Consider the following 15,115-nt stretch of genomic DNA (forward strand, 5'->3'; position numbering starts at 1 on the left):
TTCTCTGCGTCCAAAGATGAGGTGGTGACAATACTTCTCTGCGTCCAAAGATAAGGAAACTTCTCTGGATCATCACCAACGTTCACCCTTTCCAAATCTTCACATCTCATTTCCTCCGGGGACGCGCCGAACTGGGCTCCCTGAACCCTTGATTGCTATAAATCACCCTCGGCTACAGCCGAAGTGCTTGTCTTTAGCCGATGTTGAATGGCCATTATCATACACTGCCTAGTCATGGTCTGGTTTCCCAAAATCTCTGAAACCTCGCCTCCCGAGGGATACTTCACTTTCTGATGAAGAGTGGAAGAAACAGCCCCCAAAGCATGCAACCAAGGTCTTCCCAAAATAGCCATATACGGAGAAAAGGCATCCACCACAATAAAATCCACCTCACCATATCTGAACCAGTCTGCATGGGTAATCTAACCATTCCCAACGGAGTGACTGATTTGCCCTTGAAGCCCACCAGCGGGGAACTATATGTTGTCAGGTCTTCAGGTTTCAAATTCAGCCCCCTAAATAAATTAAGGTACATTACCTCGGCGGCACTTCCATCATCAACCATCACTCTCTTAACGTCATACCCTCCGATCCTAATTGTGACCACCAAAGCATCATCATGCAGTTGTATGGTTCCTCTCTTATCCTCTTCTGAGAAGCCTAACACCAATGAGGTGCCCGGTCTGGCTTTCTTCGGCCTCGAACTGAAGCCCTCCTCCGAGCACTGAGACACAGACATTACCCTGGAAGGGCAAGATCCAGTTCTCCCCGGGGCAGCGAATATAACGTTTATTGTGCCCAAAGGAGGTCCCCTTGAAGCATCCCCCTGAAACGCCGAGCCTACGTAACCTCCTCGGCCGCCGGAGTGATGCAGAAATTGGGTCAACTTCCCTTCTTGCACCAACTACTCTCAATGATCCCACAGATTGTTACAATCTTCGGTGATATGTCCATGGTCTTGATGGTACTGGCAATAAAGATTCCGATTACGCTTCGCAGGATCCCCCGCCATCTTATTGGGCCACCTAAAGAACGGCTCGTCCTTTATCTTCTCCAGAACTCACTGCATTGGTTCTCGGAACACGGCGCTAACCACCTGGGAGTTAGCAGGCCCTAACTGCCCCCCAAAGTCCCTCCGAGGCCGGTTATTGTTATACCGGTCCGGCCTGAAATCCCTCCTCTCCTGAGTTACGGCTTTAGACTTTCCTCTGCCTTGCATCTGATCTTCCTCTACTCTTCTATATTTGTCTATCCGATCCATAAGCTGACGTACACTAGTAACAGGCTTGCCAGTCAGAGACTTCCTCAAACCGTGCTCGGTTAGAAGACCTTCCTTAAAAGTGTTCATAGCCACGTCATCGTGAGCCCCATCTACCTCGTTGAACATTTCTCAGTATCTGCCTGAGTAGGCTTTTAAGGTTTCCCCTTCCCGCATAGACATGGATAGTAGCGACCCCAAGGGTTGAATAACCCTTCTACATGTAATAAAACGGGCACCAAAGGCCTGGGTGAGCTTCTCAAAAGAGTCAATAGTATTAGTTCTCAAGCCATTAAACCATCTCATTACCACTGGGCCCAAGCTAGACGGGAAAACCTTGCACATTAAGGCTTCATCCCTAGCATGAATAGCCATTCTCTGGCTGTAGTGGCTAACATGTTCTACTGGGTCTGTTCGACCATTATAAATGGTGAACACAAGCTGGTGGAATCGCCGAGGAAGACTAGCGTCCTCAATATATTGCGTGAAGGGCGACTTAGAGACCTGATTCAAAGCCTTGTTCAAGGCATCATTCCCCTGACCCTGGCGAGTCGGGCTTTTATTTCTTCGCCCACGGTGGTACTCCTCCTCACACGAAAAAGATTCGCTGGGTGGAGTTCTCGACCTTTGCCTGTAACTGGTGTCATCCGACTCCTTAGAGGAGCGCCTAGAGTCATGAGCCTTACGCCTTCGTCGCTCATATCGCAATTCCCTCTTCAACTTGTTAATCTCACGCTGCAAATTTCCTCTGCTCTTTACAGGGGAAGCATGACCTTTCCCTCGAGAGCGGCTTCTATCTGTATGGGTTGTTCGGGTACTCCCCTCATGATCCCTCCCGTGTTCGTGGTCTACCAACGGATTACTGTGCTGAGAGCCCCTAGACTCTGCCTGGTGCTGATTAGCATCCGCCTGTTGCGGGCCCGTCAATGGTTGCTGCAGTGCTCTCTCTTCCATCGTGAGTATCACACCTGCCTTTCCTTCTCAACAGATTAAGTTCTTCCCACAGACGGCACCAATTGTAGGGACTCAATTTGGATTGGACCCAGAGTATGAATGGGTTTTCAGCCCAACAAGCCCAAACAATAAATTTTTAGAGCATGGGTACAAGAACTAGTACTGTTTGACAGGAAATGTTATACTCATCACGTAACAAGGGATATTTTAGGTTAATTCAATGAGAAAAACTCTCTTCAGCTCTCTTTCAGTTCGTCTCCCTTTTCTTTTTTTATGGACCATCCTCCTTCTTATTCCATTCGTTTCTATGTTATATACTCCGTTCTCTCCTCCATTTCCATGGTACACGTGTAGTTCTTATCTTGGGAGTTCCTTTCTGTCCCATCCAGCACCTACCGGAACTTTTGCTCAGTGGCCATAAAACTACTTAGTCACTGTTCAGGTATCACCTCCACATTAATACGGCCAGAGGGTTAGCTGGAAAGCATTTAATGTGGAGGTGATGGCCTTGGAAGATATTTGCTACCTTCCCCGACTCCTCCTTAGGTTTATACCCAATTTCCAGTTCAGATACAACTTTGCGGAGTCTCCTAAATAAAATGAAAGTTACATTCACCTCGGACTTTGGTGTCCTCGGACGTGCGTTATGCCGCTGTATATAATATCCACTCCTTTCTCCTATATTATCCATTTAATAATAATAAAATTTTTTAGGCTATCCTCGGATAACTAAGCGTCCTCGAATTGGGCCGTTGGGCCCCGAGCCCACTTCTGAGGATTACTATATCTTTTTAACTAACAGGCCCCACAATATTTTATTTCAAGAGTAAAATTTTTTTTAATATGTATTAATTTACATCCATTATAATTTGGGATTACTACATTTTCCAATCACAAAAAATATTTAAGGGTATGATGAGTGTTATGCATTTGTGGTTGAAATAATATTTTTATCACACCCCTAGGTATTTTTGTGATTGAAAAATGTAGTTGTTAGGGCAAATTTGTATCCTCAGCTCAAAAGATAGATGGATTAAGGCCCAAAGAGCCCAATACAATGAATTTGTAGATAGTGGACTAAAAACTAGGCTTTAATGAATTAGACAACACTCACAATAGACTAAAGATAGTGAGAAAGTAAGAAAAACAATGAAAAAACAAGTTTGTGCAAAGAAATTCTTCCTCGGCAATGTCCGAAGAGAGTAATTCTTAGATATCTATATTTTTCTTAGACTTGGTTACAATTATAGTTCTTCGAGCTACAGTGTTTTTTCTTTCTTTCCTTTATCAGATGCCCCTCTTGTAATGGGCTTCTTCTCCTTTATATTACCCCCTTTACTCTATCTCAGTCCTCCACATGTAGATCAAATGGTTGGCTTTTGTCCTTATTCCATTAGCACCTTCTTGAAACTTTTAGTAGTAGTTATAAGGCTAAACATCACTGTTCAAGCATCACTTCTACATTAATGCAGCCAGAGAGTTAGCTGCAGAGTATTTACTGCGGTGATAGCAGCTTTCCTTTAGATACTTCTTACCTTCCCCTTGTCTCATTCATTCCTGATACTTATCCTTAACAGTGGAACTGCCTAGAACGTTACTCTTGATGGCAAGTCAACCATTTTGACCTTTGCACCATCAAAGCAGAGGAGGAGTTTATTCTCGAACCACCTTCCTGAACTCTCATGACCAGTTACCTTCCTCCATTCACGCATTTACTTGTCCTCGAACTAATAAGTGTTCTCAGATAAGGTCCACGACCCAACATACACTTCTGGGCCTGCCATCCCTACAGTAGTAATTCTAAATTATAATAGATGTAAATTATTAATATTTACCCAAAAAAAAAAAAATAGAAAAACCTCTGAGCATGCGCTCAAAGGCTAGTATTCTGTAATTATCGTGCGCTTCTCAGCGGCTTTCTATTTTTTTTAAGAGATTACTACATTTTGTAATCATAAAATACATATGATGAATATTATGTGTTTGTAGGTGAAATAATTTTTTTATCACATCTTTAGATATTTTTATAGTGCTATCCTCAAGTTTTATATGGTTGGGATTATTAATACTTATCACGCTCGTACTTAGAGACCCTTCTATTTTTTTTTCCTTGAACGCTAATGATTTACATTCATTATAATTTGGAATTTCTACATTTTCCAATCACAAAAATAACTAGGGTGTGATGAGAATCATGCAAAAAAAAATTATTTCACCCATAAATGCCTAAATATCATCACACCCGAGTATTTTTGTAATTGGAAAATGTAGAAATTCCCAATTATGATGAATGTAAATCATTAACCTTTAGAAGAAAAAAAAATCAGTTGTAATTATTATATTTTATTTAGTTAATATTAATTAATTTTGACATCATCGTGGATGAACTATAATTTGAATTTACCATTCTTGTTATCATAACTATCAATTTTTGGAAAGTATATAAAAAAATGTGTGTTTTTTGTGTTATTGAAAGCTTGAAATATCTATCAGTTTTGGAATAAGTTAATTTAGTTTCCATATAGATTAAACAAGTTTTGCTAAAGACTACTGGCTGCTTCCTATGTGGAACAAGGGTTCAATCCCCTTGGGTTGCTCATCTTTATTTTTTAAACTAAAATAAACTATGGAGAAACTAACCAAACGGAAAACTAACAAAAAAAAAAAAAAAAAATTTAACAAGAGCAAGAGGACAATCGAATTTCGGCAATCCAATTGACGAAATTGATGTCAGTTACTCTCTACACCTTTATCTTGAATTTTGACAGCATCTATACAGAAATATCAAAATTATGTTAGATTTGTCAATTTCTCTCTCTTCTTTTATTTGTATTTCGGCAACACCAATACTGAAATTTGCATCTCTCCTCATTTCGCTAAAAAAACTTTGCACTGTATACATAAATCCAATAAACTCTAATTTTTACAATATTGAGCCAAAAGACTCTCAATCTTTGTGTGTTTTTTTTTTTTTTTTTTTTTTTTTTTTTTTTTTTTTTTTTTTTTTTTTTAAAACCAAAGGGCATTACCTTGTAGTGGTAATTTCCAGTGGGAGTGAGAAAAGCGGTCTTCTCCTGGTCGTCCAATGCCAGTGGGATCTGATGGTAGCCTTGAAAGGCGTCCAAGAAACTCATCCGAGGATGGCCCACTGTAGCATCCACCAACTGATCTATACGGGGCATAGGAAAAGGGTCCTTTGGGCACGCTCTGTTAAGATCCGTAAAATCAACACACACACGCCACTTTCCATTTTTCTTTTTCACTACGACTGTATTGGCCAACCACTGAGGATAAAATACCTCCTTGATTGCTCCAGCCTGCTTTAACTTGGTCACCTCATCTTTAATAGCCTCGACGTGTACCTTGGAAGGACGCCGAGGTGGTTGTTTCTTTGGAATACATGAGGGGTTGACATTCAAATGATGACAGATGAACTCCGGATCCACTCCCGGGGCTTCATAGGCACTCCATGCAAACACATCAACGTTTCTTCTAAGAACCTCAACCAACTGTTCTTTCTCTAACAAAGGCAACTGAACCCCGACCTGAAAATACTTCTCTAGAACATCACCAACGTTCACCCTTTCCAAATCTTCACACCTCATTTCCTTTGGGGACGCGCCGAACTGGGCTCCCTGAACCCTTGATTGCTATAAATCACCTTCGGCTACAGCCGAAGTGCTTGTCTCTGGCCGATGTTGAATGGCCATTATCATACACTGCCTAGCCATGGTCTGGTTTCCCAAAATCTTTGAAACCTCGCCTCCCGAGGGATACTTCACTTTCTGATGAAGAGTGGAAGAAACAGCCCCCAAAGCATGCAACCAAGGTCTTCCCAAAATAGCCGTATACGGAGAAAAGGCATCCACCACAATAAAATCCACCTCCACCATATCTGAACCAGTCTGCACGGGTAATCTAACCATTCCCAACGGAGTGACCGATTTGCCCTCGAAGCCCACCAGCGGGGAACTATATGTTGTCAGGTCTTCAGGTTTCAAATTCAGCCCTTGAATAAATCAGGGTACATTACCTCGACGGCACTTCCATCATCAACCATCACTCTCTTAACGTCATACCCTCCGATCCTAATCGTAACCACCAAAGCATCATCATGCGGTTGTATGGTTCCTCTCTTATCCTCTTCTGAGAAGCCTAACACCAACGAGGTGCCCGGTCTGGCTTTCTTCGGCCTCGAACTGGAGCCCTCCTCCGAGCACTGAGACACAGACATTACCCTGGAAGGGCAAGATCCAGTTCTCCCCGGAGCAGCGAATATAACGTTTATCGTGCCCAACGGAGGTCCCCTTGAAGCATCCCCCTGAAACGCAGAGCCTACGTGGCCTCCTCGACCGCCGGAGTGATGCAGAAATTGGGTCAACTTCCCTTCTTGCACCAACTGCTCTAAATGATCCCACAGATTGTTACAATCTTCGGTGATATGTCCATGGTCTTGATGGTACTGGCAATAAAGATTCCGATTACGCTTTGTAGGATCCCCCACCATCTTATTGGGCCACCTAAAGAACGGCTCGTCCTTTATCTTCTCCAGAACTCGCTGCACTGGTTCTCGGAACACGGCGCTAACCACCTGGGAGTTGGCAGGCCCTAACTGCCCCCCAAAGTCCCTCCGGGGCCGGTTGTTGTTATACCGGTCCGGCCTGAAATCCCTCATCTCCTGAGTTACTGCTTTAGACTTTCCTCTGCCTTGCATCTGATCTTCCTCTACTATTCTATATTTGTCTATCCGATCCATAAGCTGACGTACACTAGTAACAGGCTTGCCAGTCAGAGACTTCCTCAGACCGTGCTCGGTTGGAAGACCTTCCTTAAAAGTGTTCATAGCCACGTCATCGTGAGCCCCATCTACCTCGTTGAACATTTCCCAGTATCTGTCCGAGTAGGCTTTTAGGGTTTCCCCTTCCCGCATAGACATGGATAGTAGCGACCCCAAGGGTTGAACAACCCTTCTACATGTAATAAAACAGGCACCAAAGGCCTAGGTGAGCTTCTCAAAAGAGTCAATAGTATTAGTTCTCAAGCCATTAAACCATCTCATTGCCACTGGGCCCAGGCTAGACGGGAAAACCTTGCACATTAAGGCTTCATCCCTGGCATGAATAGCCATTCTCTGGCTGTAGTGGCTAACATGTTCCACTGGGTCTGTTCGACCATTATAAATGGTGAACACAGGCTGGTGGAATCCCCGAGGAAGACTAGCGTCCTCAATATGTCGTGTGAAGGGCGACTTAGAGACCTGATTCAAAGCCTTGTTCAAGGCATCATTCCCCTGACCCTGGCGAGTCGGGCTCTTATTTCTTTGCCCACGGTGGTACTCCTCCTCACACGAAAAAGATTTGCTGGGTGGAGTTCTCGACCTTTGCCTGTAACTGGTGTCATCCGACTCCTCAGAGGAGTGCCTAGAGTTATGAGCCTTACGCCTTCGTCGCTCATATCGCAATTCCCTCTTCAACTTGTTAATCTCACGCTGCAAATTTCCTCCGCTCTTTACAGGGGAAGCATGGCCTTTCCCCTGAGAGCGGCTTCTATCTGTATGGGTTGTTCGGGTACTCCCCTCATGATCCCCCCCGTGTTCGTGGTCTACCAACGGGTTACTGTGCTGAGAGCCCCTAGACTCTGCCTGGTGCTAATTAGCATCCGCCTGTTGCGGGCCTGTCAATGGTTGCTGCGGTGCTCCCTCTTCCATCGTGAGTATCACACCTGCCTTTCCTTTTCAACAGATCAAGTTCTTCCCACAGACGGCGCCAATTGTAGGGACTCAATTTGGATTGGACCCAGAGTACGAATGAGTTTTCAGCCCAACAAGCCCAAACAATAAATTTTTAGAGCATGGGTACAAGAACTAGTACCGTTTGACAGGAAAGGTTACACTCATCAAGTAACAAGGGATATTTTAGGTTAATTCAATGAGAAAAAACTCTCTTCGGCTCCCTTTCAGTTCGTCTCCCTTTCCTTTTTTTATGGACCATCCTTCCTCTTATTTCATTCGTTTCTATGTTATATACTCCATTCTCTCCTCCATTTCCATCGTACACGTGTAGTTCTTATCTTGGGAGCTACTTTCTGTCCCATCCCATCCAGCACCTACCAGAACTTTTGCTCAGTGGCCATAAAGCTGCTCAGTCACTGTTCAGGTATCACCTCCACATTAATGCGGCCAGAGGGTTAGCTGGAAAGCATTTAATGTGGAGGTGATGGCCTTGGAAGATATTTGCTACCTTCCCCGACTCCTCCTTAGGTTTATACCTAATTTCCAGTTCAGATACAACTTTGCGGAGTCTCCTAAATAAAATGAAAGTTACATTCACCTCGGACTTTGGTGTCCTCGGACGTGCGTTATGCCGCTGTATACAATATCCACTCCTTTCTCCTATATTATCCAAATAATAAAATTTTTTAGGCTATCCTCGGATAACTAAGCGTCCTCGGATTGGGCCGTTGGGCTCCGAGCCCACTTCTGAGGATTACTATATTTTTTTAACTAACAGGCCCCACAATTAACATAAAAGTTACTAAAAATCAATGCTATGAATACCGTTTCGAATTTTGTTTCGGTTTGTCTATTAGAATGAAATATTTCAGTACCGGTCTGTTTTCATGTATCATTTTAAGGGTTATTGGCTCCACCGCAACACACACACACAAAATTTCCAAACGATAATAACTAATTACCATAGCATATACAAATAAGTAAATGATAGGGTCATTATTCCTTTTAAAAAAATATTATCTATGCTAGTATACTACCATTGATTGGGTGCCTTTTCTAATTTTTATTTATCAAGGTGTAGTACCATTTGAAAGTTTTAAACTGTTAGCTCATGTAATAGGTTGATCGGTGGATCGCGTGGCACAATTTGCTATAAATGCACAAAACGAGGAACTCTTTCCTTGATAAAATAATGATCACACATTTACAGTTTCATCTACCCCACCCAATTCCATTTCCTCTATCCGAATACAACTACTGGTCTCTGCGTTTTAAAATTCTTATTACAATCTTCCTGCCTCTTTTTTGCTGCAAAAAGTAAATATGTGAAGGTTGAAGTTTCATGAGTAATTCAACTCAGACTCAGAATCATCAAAGGTCACCTTCAGTTTTTACCCCCTCTCTCTTCATTGTTGTAGAATTTTTGGTTATAATTGATGCCGTGAGTTAGAATAGAATCATTGTAACTCAGAAGAGTCAGGACACTGCTACATGTAATGCTAAAAAAGAACAAATTCATTCCGGCATATGCTACCTTCTTGTGAGTCTTGCCAGGAACGGACCCATGATTTCTTATTGTTACTCACCCACGGCGCAAAAAACATTGTTAGATCATAATAGGCATAGAATTTACACAATTTTATCAAAAAATGACCTATATTAGATTGTGTATAATTATGTAAATTTAAACGTTTGTTACAATAATCATATAAATTTATACTGACACTATTTATTTCATATTTTTTTTATGTTTATTCTTTTTTTATCTGAAGATGTATCTTGAGGTAAAGAAAGAGAGTGGATGATAATTGTCGTAAGTGAAAAAAGAGAATCAGCTAAAAAAACAAGAAAATTTGATGTTTTAATAAAATATAGTATAAAATAGATAATCTAATGTAGAGTGCTTTGATAATTAAATATGTAAAATAAAAAAAGTAGGCTCTTATACTAAAATAGACACCAAAAAAAAAAAAAAAAAAAAAAAACAGAGAAGCAATAATCTTGATCTTCCTCGGCTCGGCTCGGTTCACATGCACGATCAAATCCCAGTAACCTCAAGTGCAGCGAAGCACATTGCACAATGGGAGTAAGTGAGTCTTGTTGCCACAGCTGAACAGAGAAGCTGTCTTCCTTGGCTCGGTTTGCATGCACAATGGGAGTGAGTGAGTGACTGATTTTTGGGAGTGATAGTGTGTGATTTTTGGTGAGCAAGTCGAATGGACTTTTGGGAGTGAGAGTGAGTTTTGAGAGTGTTTGATCTGAGTGGGAGTGAGTTTTTTGCTTATTTTGGTGTTAGAGTAACGGAGAGTGGAGAGGTGGGTTACGGCTGGGTAACGGTGACAAGCACAGGTGGGCAAAGTGTCAAACTTTGAACCACAGGTAGGCACATAGAAATCGGGTCAAACCACAGGTGGGTAAATTGTAATTATCCCAATGTTATATTATGAATGACGGGTAAAGGTGGTGTGATAGTTATTTATGCCTTTCTCTTAGGATTTTCTAGTCATTCCTGTAAAAAAGAGTGATACTAGTGTTAAGTACAAGCGATAACTTAATCTTACTCATCACAAATAAGAGTCACAAAGCTCACTTGCTTAGTTGTGCATGGAGATGCTTATCTAAGTTACAAGAGATACAAAGTTTAGAAAATTTTGTTTCAATGGCCATCCAAGGTACACAAGTACCAATGTACACATAACACACACTGTTTTTGTATTTTTCTGATTTTTCAATTTTATTTTTATTTTTATATGAAAAAAAAAAAAAAGCAAAACTGAAAATAAACAAACAAAAATATATTAAGCAAAGCAAAGCATAAAACTAGATGCAAATGCACGAGGAAGAAAGAGGAGAGAAGGAGATTAATACATGGAGATAACGCCAATGTTTTGACGAAGGAATTCAAAACGTTTTCTGTCAAGAGGTTTGGTGAACAAGTCACCCTTCTGATCATTGGTGTGAATAAACTCAAGGGTGAGAATACCATTTTCGACAAGCTCCCTAATGTAGTGATGTCGAATCTCTATGTATTTGGTTCGAGAATATTGAACCAGATTCTTAGAGATATTGATGGCACTAGTATTGTCATAATAGATGGTGAGATACTCTTGACAAATACTATAATCATGGAGAAGTTTTTCATCCATAAGAGTTGGGTGCAACAGCTATCAGCAGCTATGTACTCGGCTTTTGCAGTGGATAAAGAAATAGAGTTCTGCTTTTTGCTCATCCAAGAGACAAGATTGTTACCCACATAAAAAAAAACCCCCGATGTACTTTTTCTATCATCAGCATTCCTAGCCCAATCTGCATTAGAATACCCAGTTAAGATATTATTTGTGTCCTTGCTGTACCACACACTAAACTCAGCAGTGATTTTGACATACTTTATAATTCTTTTTAAAGTAATCATATGAGATTCTTTGGGGTTAGCCTGATATCTAACACACACACTAACACTATAACTAATGTCAGGTCTACTAGCAGTAAGGTAAAGAAGACTACCTGTCATGCTTCTATACAGAGATGGATCAACACTCTTGCCTAATAAGTCTACAGTGAGTTTAACGTTTGGGCTTATAGGAGTTCTAACAGAACTAGCAGATTCCAAATTAAACTTTTTCAGAAGATTCTTAGCATATTTAGATTGAGATAGGAATATACTTGAATCTTGTTGACGAATCTACAGTTTAAGGAAGTGAGTCAGCTCTCCAATCATGCTCATCTCAAACTCGGCTTGCATGAGTTTTGAGAAGCCATGAGCGAATTCATCCTTAGTTGACCCAAAGATGATATCATCAACATAGACTTGAGCAACTATCAACTCGCCATCTTCCTTTTTGATGAAGAGAGTTTGATAAGCTTTTCATTTTGTGAACCTAATTGACACCAGATATTGTGTGAGTCTATCATACCAAGCTCTAGGAGCTTGCTTAAACCCATAAAGTACCTTTTTGAGGTACAACACATGATCTGGAAAGTGTGGATCAATAAATCCTTTTGGTTGAGCTACATAGACATCATCTTTAAGTAGCCCATTCAAGAAAGTAGTCTTCACATCCATTTGATAAAGTTTGAACTTTAGATGACATGCTAGGGCAAAGAGAATTTTAATAGACTTCATACGGGCAACTGGGGAAAATGTTTCATCATAGTCTACTCCTTTGATTTGTGAGTATCCTTGAGCTACAAGCCGAGCCTTGTTACGGATCACATTGCCTTCTTCATCAGTCTTATTGCGGAATATCCATTTTGTACCGATGATGTGCTCACCCTCCGGTCTAGGTACTAGAGTCCAAACATCATTCCTCTGAAATTGGAGCAGTTTATCATGCATTGCTTTGACCCAACTTTCATCTTGTAGTGCTTCCTCAACTTTTGTGGGTTCAACCTGTGACAAATAACAAGAATAAGACACAAAATTAGCAACACATTTATCTACTGTACGTTTCCTTAATGTGAGTTCATTCATGTTTCCCATAATAACTTCTGGAGGATGATTTAATTTAATAATGGAGGAAGGTCTTTTCTTTTTATGAGATTCAGAATCCGGTGAAGTGGGTATGTCTGCAGAGTCTTCCACAACACTGAGAGTACCGGGAGTACTTGGAGATGCAGGTTCTTGTTCAACAATGTCTTGAACTTCTTTAGGCTCAGGAGGAAGAATTTCTTTGGATAGTTCCTCAATGCCTTTCTCAGAACTAGAATCTGAAGACTCATCAATAACAACATTCATTGTCTCCATTACCTTCATAGTTCTTTTGTTGTATACCCGATAAGCCTTGCTTGTAGAAGAGTAACCCAGAAATATATCTTCATCGCTCCGGAGTCAAACTTTCCCATATTCTCTCTATCCTTGAGGATGAAACAAGTACTTCTAAACATTCTGAAATACTTCACATTCGGCTTCCTTCCTTTCCATAACTCATAAGGAGTCTTTTTGGTACAGGGTCTGAAGTACACCCTATTAACCGTATGACATGCAGTATTAACAGTTTCTCCCCACAAGTTTCTAGCCACATCTTTGTTATGTAGCATGGCTCTGGCCATCTCCTGAATAACCCTGTTTTTTCTTTCTACCACACCATTCTCCTGAGGAGTAATAGGAGTAGAGAATTTTTGAGATATACCTGATCTTGTGCAAAAGGATTCCATATATGAGTTCTCGAATTCTTTACCATGGTCATTTCGAATTCGATCAATCTTTAGGCTCTTTTCATTCTGCAGTCTTGTGCATAAAGCCTCAATGTGCTCAGGAGCATTAGACTTGGATCGTGGGAGAATGACCTAAGTGTACCTAGTGAAGTTGTCTACCACAATCATAATGTATCTCTTACCACCAAGAGACTCGATTCTTGTTGGACCCATAAGATCCAAATGTAGAAGCTTCAATGGCCTAGATGTAGCTGATGTTTGAGTGCTTGGATGCTTAGCTTTTGTCTGTTTCTCAAGTTGACATGGTCCACACACCACATTGCTCATTCTACTAAGTTTTGGTATCCCCAAGACTGATTTATGCTTAGATACAATAGAAAAATGTTTGTAACTAGCATGTCCCATTTGTTGATGCCATAGATCTTTATTAGGCAAACGAATGTTATTGCTCACAATATCAGCATCAGGAACCAATCCATAACACTTGTCTAAAGTGCGAACACCACTAATGAGTTTCTTTCCAAACTCATCCATGACAAGACATATTCCTTTTGAGAATAGTACCATGAAGCCTTGATCACATATCTGACTTATGTTCAATAGGGTCACCCTTAGACTTTCTACATAAAGAACATTTGCAATGTCCGGTAGTTCAGGTAGAGAGATGATTCCTTTCCCTTTAATCTGTAATTTGCTCCTATCACCAAAAGTGACATTGCCACCTTTCTTTCACTCGAAAACCTTGAAGAGAGATCAGTCTCTAGTCATGTGTCTTGAGCAACCGATGTCAAGGTACCGCAAACATGTGTCCATAACTTTAAATGCAGACTTCATCATAATATACACTTCGTGCTTAGATGACAGATTAGTGGGAACGGTACTTTCTCTCATCTGCCTTTTACAAGCTAAGCTTTTAATTTTTACTCTTCTCAGATTAACTCCTTTGCACAGTTTCATTCTAAGACAGTCTAGTTTCTTCTTGGTCAAACTGAGATCTTTTCCAATAGTCATTATAAAATAATTCAAATAATTTTTAGACTTGTATTTTTTGAAACACTCAAACAAATAGAGATTAGAAAAACAAGATGTATTTGAAAACAAAGATCTCCTTAAGCCGGTTACAATCATGACAACAGGGGTTATTGGATCAACACAGCAAAAATTAAAACATAATCAGAGTGTGCCTGCTCTGATACCACTTGAAAGGCCAAAAATGTATTGACCCCTTGTGATAAATTACCCAATTAATTTAGCCAAGTGAATTAACTAAGTTAATTAATTTGTAAACGCGTGTAGCACACATAAACAAATTACCAATAAACTAATTATGCAGCGGAAAATAAATAACACGGTGATTTGTTTACGAATGGAGAAAACCTAATGGCAAAAATTTCACTGGGTGATTTTCAGGTCACCATTCCTGAAATTCCACTATTATCACAACAAGCAGTAACCAGTAAAGGAATTTCAGTACCTTATACCAACCTACAATTGAACCCTTACCCCAATACCCAATTGCACTTGTTCTGTAGTGACAATTTTCTCTTTTTGATGCACGGCTCCCAAGTACGTGACTAACCAATGTGCGGATCTCAGTACGCGACTTCAAACACCAACTAGAGAGAGAGTTGTTGGATGCAAAGTTCTTCAGTTCATCCCAACGATGAAGATTAAGAAGATGCTTGGTTACAAAACCCAAAGGTGCACATACACAGCAACTTCTTCAAGAATGATGAACTAGGGCAAAACTTTGTCTCTAGTCACAAATTGCTTGAACAGAATTTACTCAATGCTTGTGCAACTTGTGTACCCTTTGACGACTCTTAAAACAATCCTTTTATATGTCTAGGGTTAGGAGAAAAGAATGTCTAAACACATAAACATGGATCCCAAGAAAATAGAACAGAAAATTCTGTTTTTTTTTTAAACCTCGACAGATAGGAGGTGTCGAGCAGTTATTGAGTAGGTGTTGAGCACACAGGGCTGAACAGCTCTCTTAAGCTCGATAGATACACGCT

At 40.6% G+C, this 15,115-nt stretch overlaps 1 protein-coding gene across 1 annotated transcript; it reads right to left on the reverse strand.

Annotated features, from left to right (window-relative positions):
- Positions 1–6,215: 6,215 nt before the first annotated feature.
- LOC136068450 (uncharacterized) lies at positions 6,216–7,148 on the reverse strand. Its single transcript, XM_065775604.1, has one exon. It carries the CDS (start codon positions 7,146–7,148, stop codon positions 6,216–6,218), a length of 933 nt encoding a protein of 310 aa, XP_065631676.1.
- Positions 7,149–15,115: the final 7,967 nt, after the last annotated feature.

Source organism: Quercus suber, unplaced genomic scaffold (assembly GCF_002906115.3).
Source record: "Quercus suber isolate HL8 unplaced genomic scaffold, Cork oak 2.0 scaffold_115, whole genome shotgun sequence".
NCBI classification, from domain to species: Eukaryota; Viridiplantae; Streptophyta; class Magnoliopsida; order Fagales; family Fagaceae; genus Quercus; species Quercus suber.

Coding starts and splice junctions, on each gene's coding strand:
- LOC136068450 (XM_065775604.1), bottom strand. CDS start 7,148: ATGTCTATGCGGGAAGGGGAAACCCTAAAAGCCTACTCGGACAGATAC.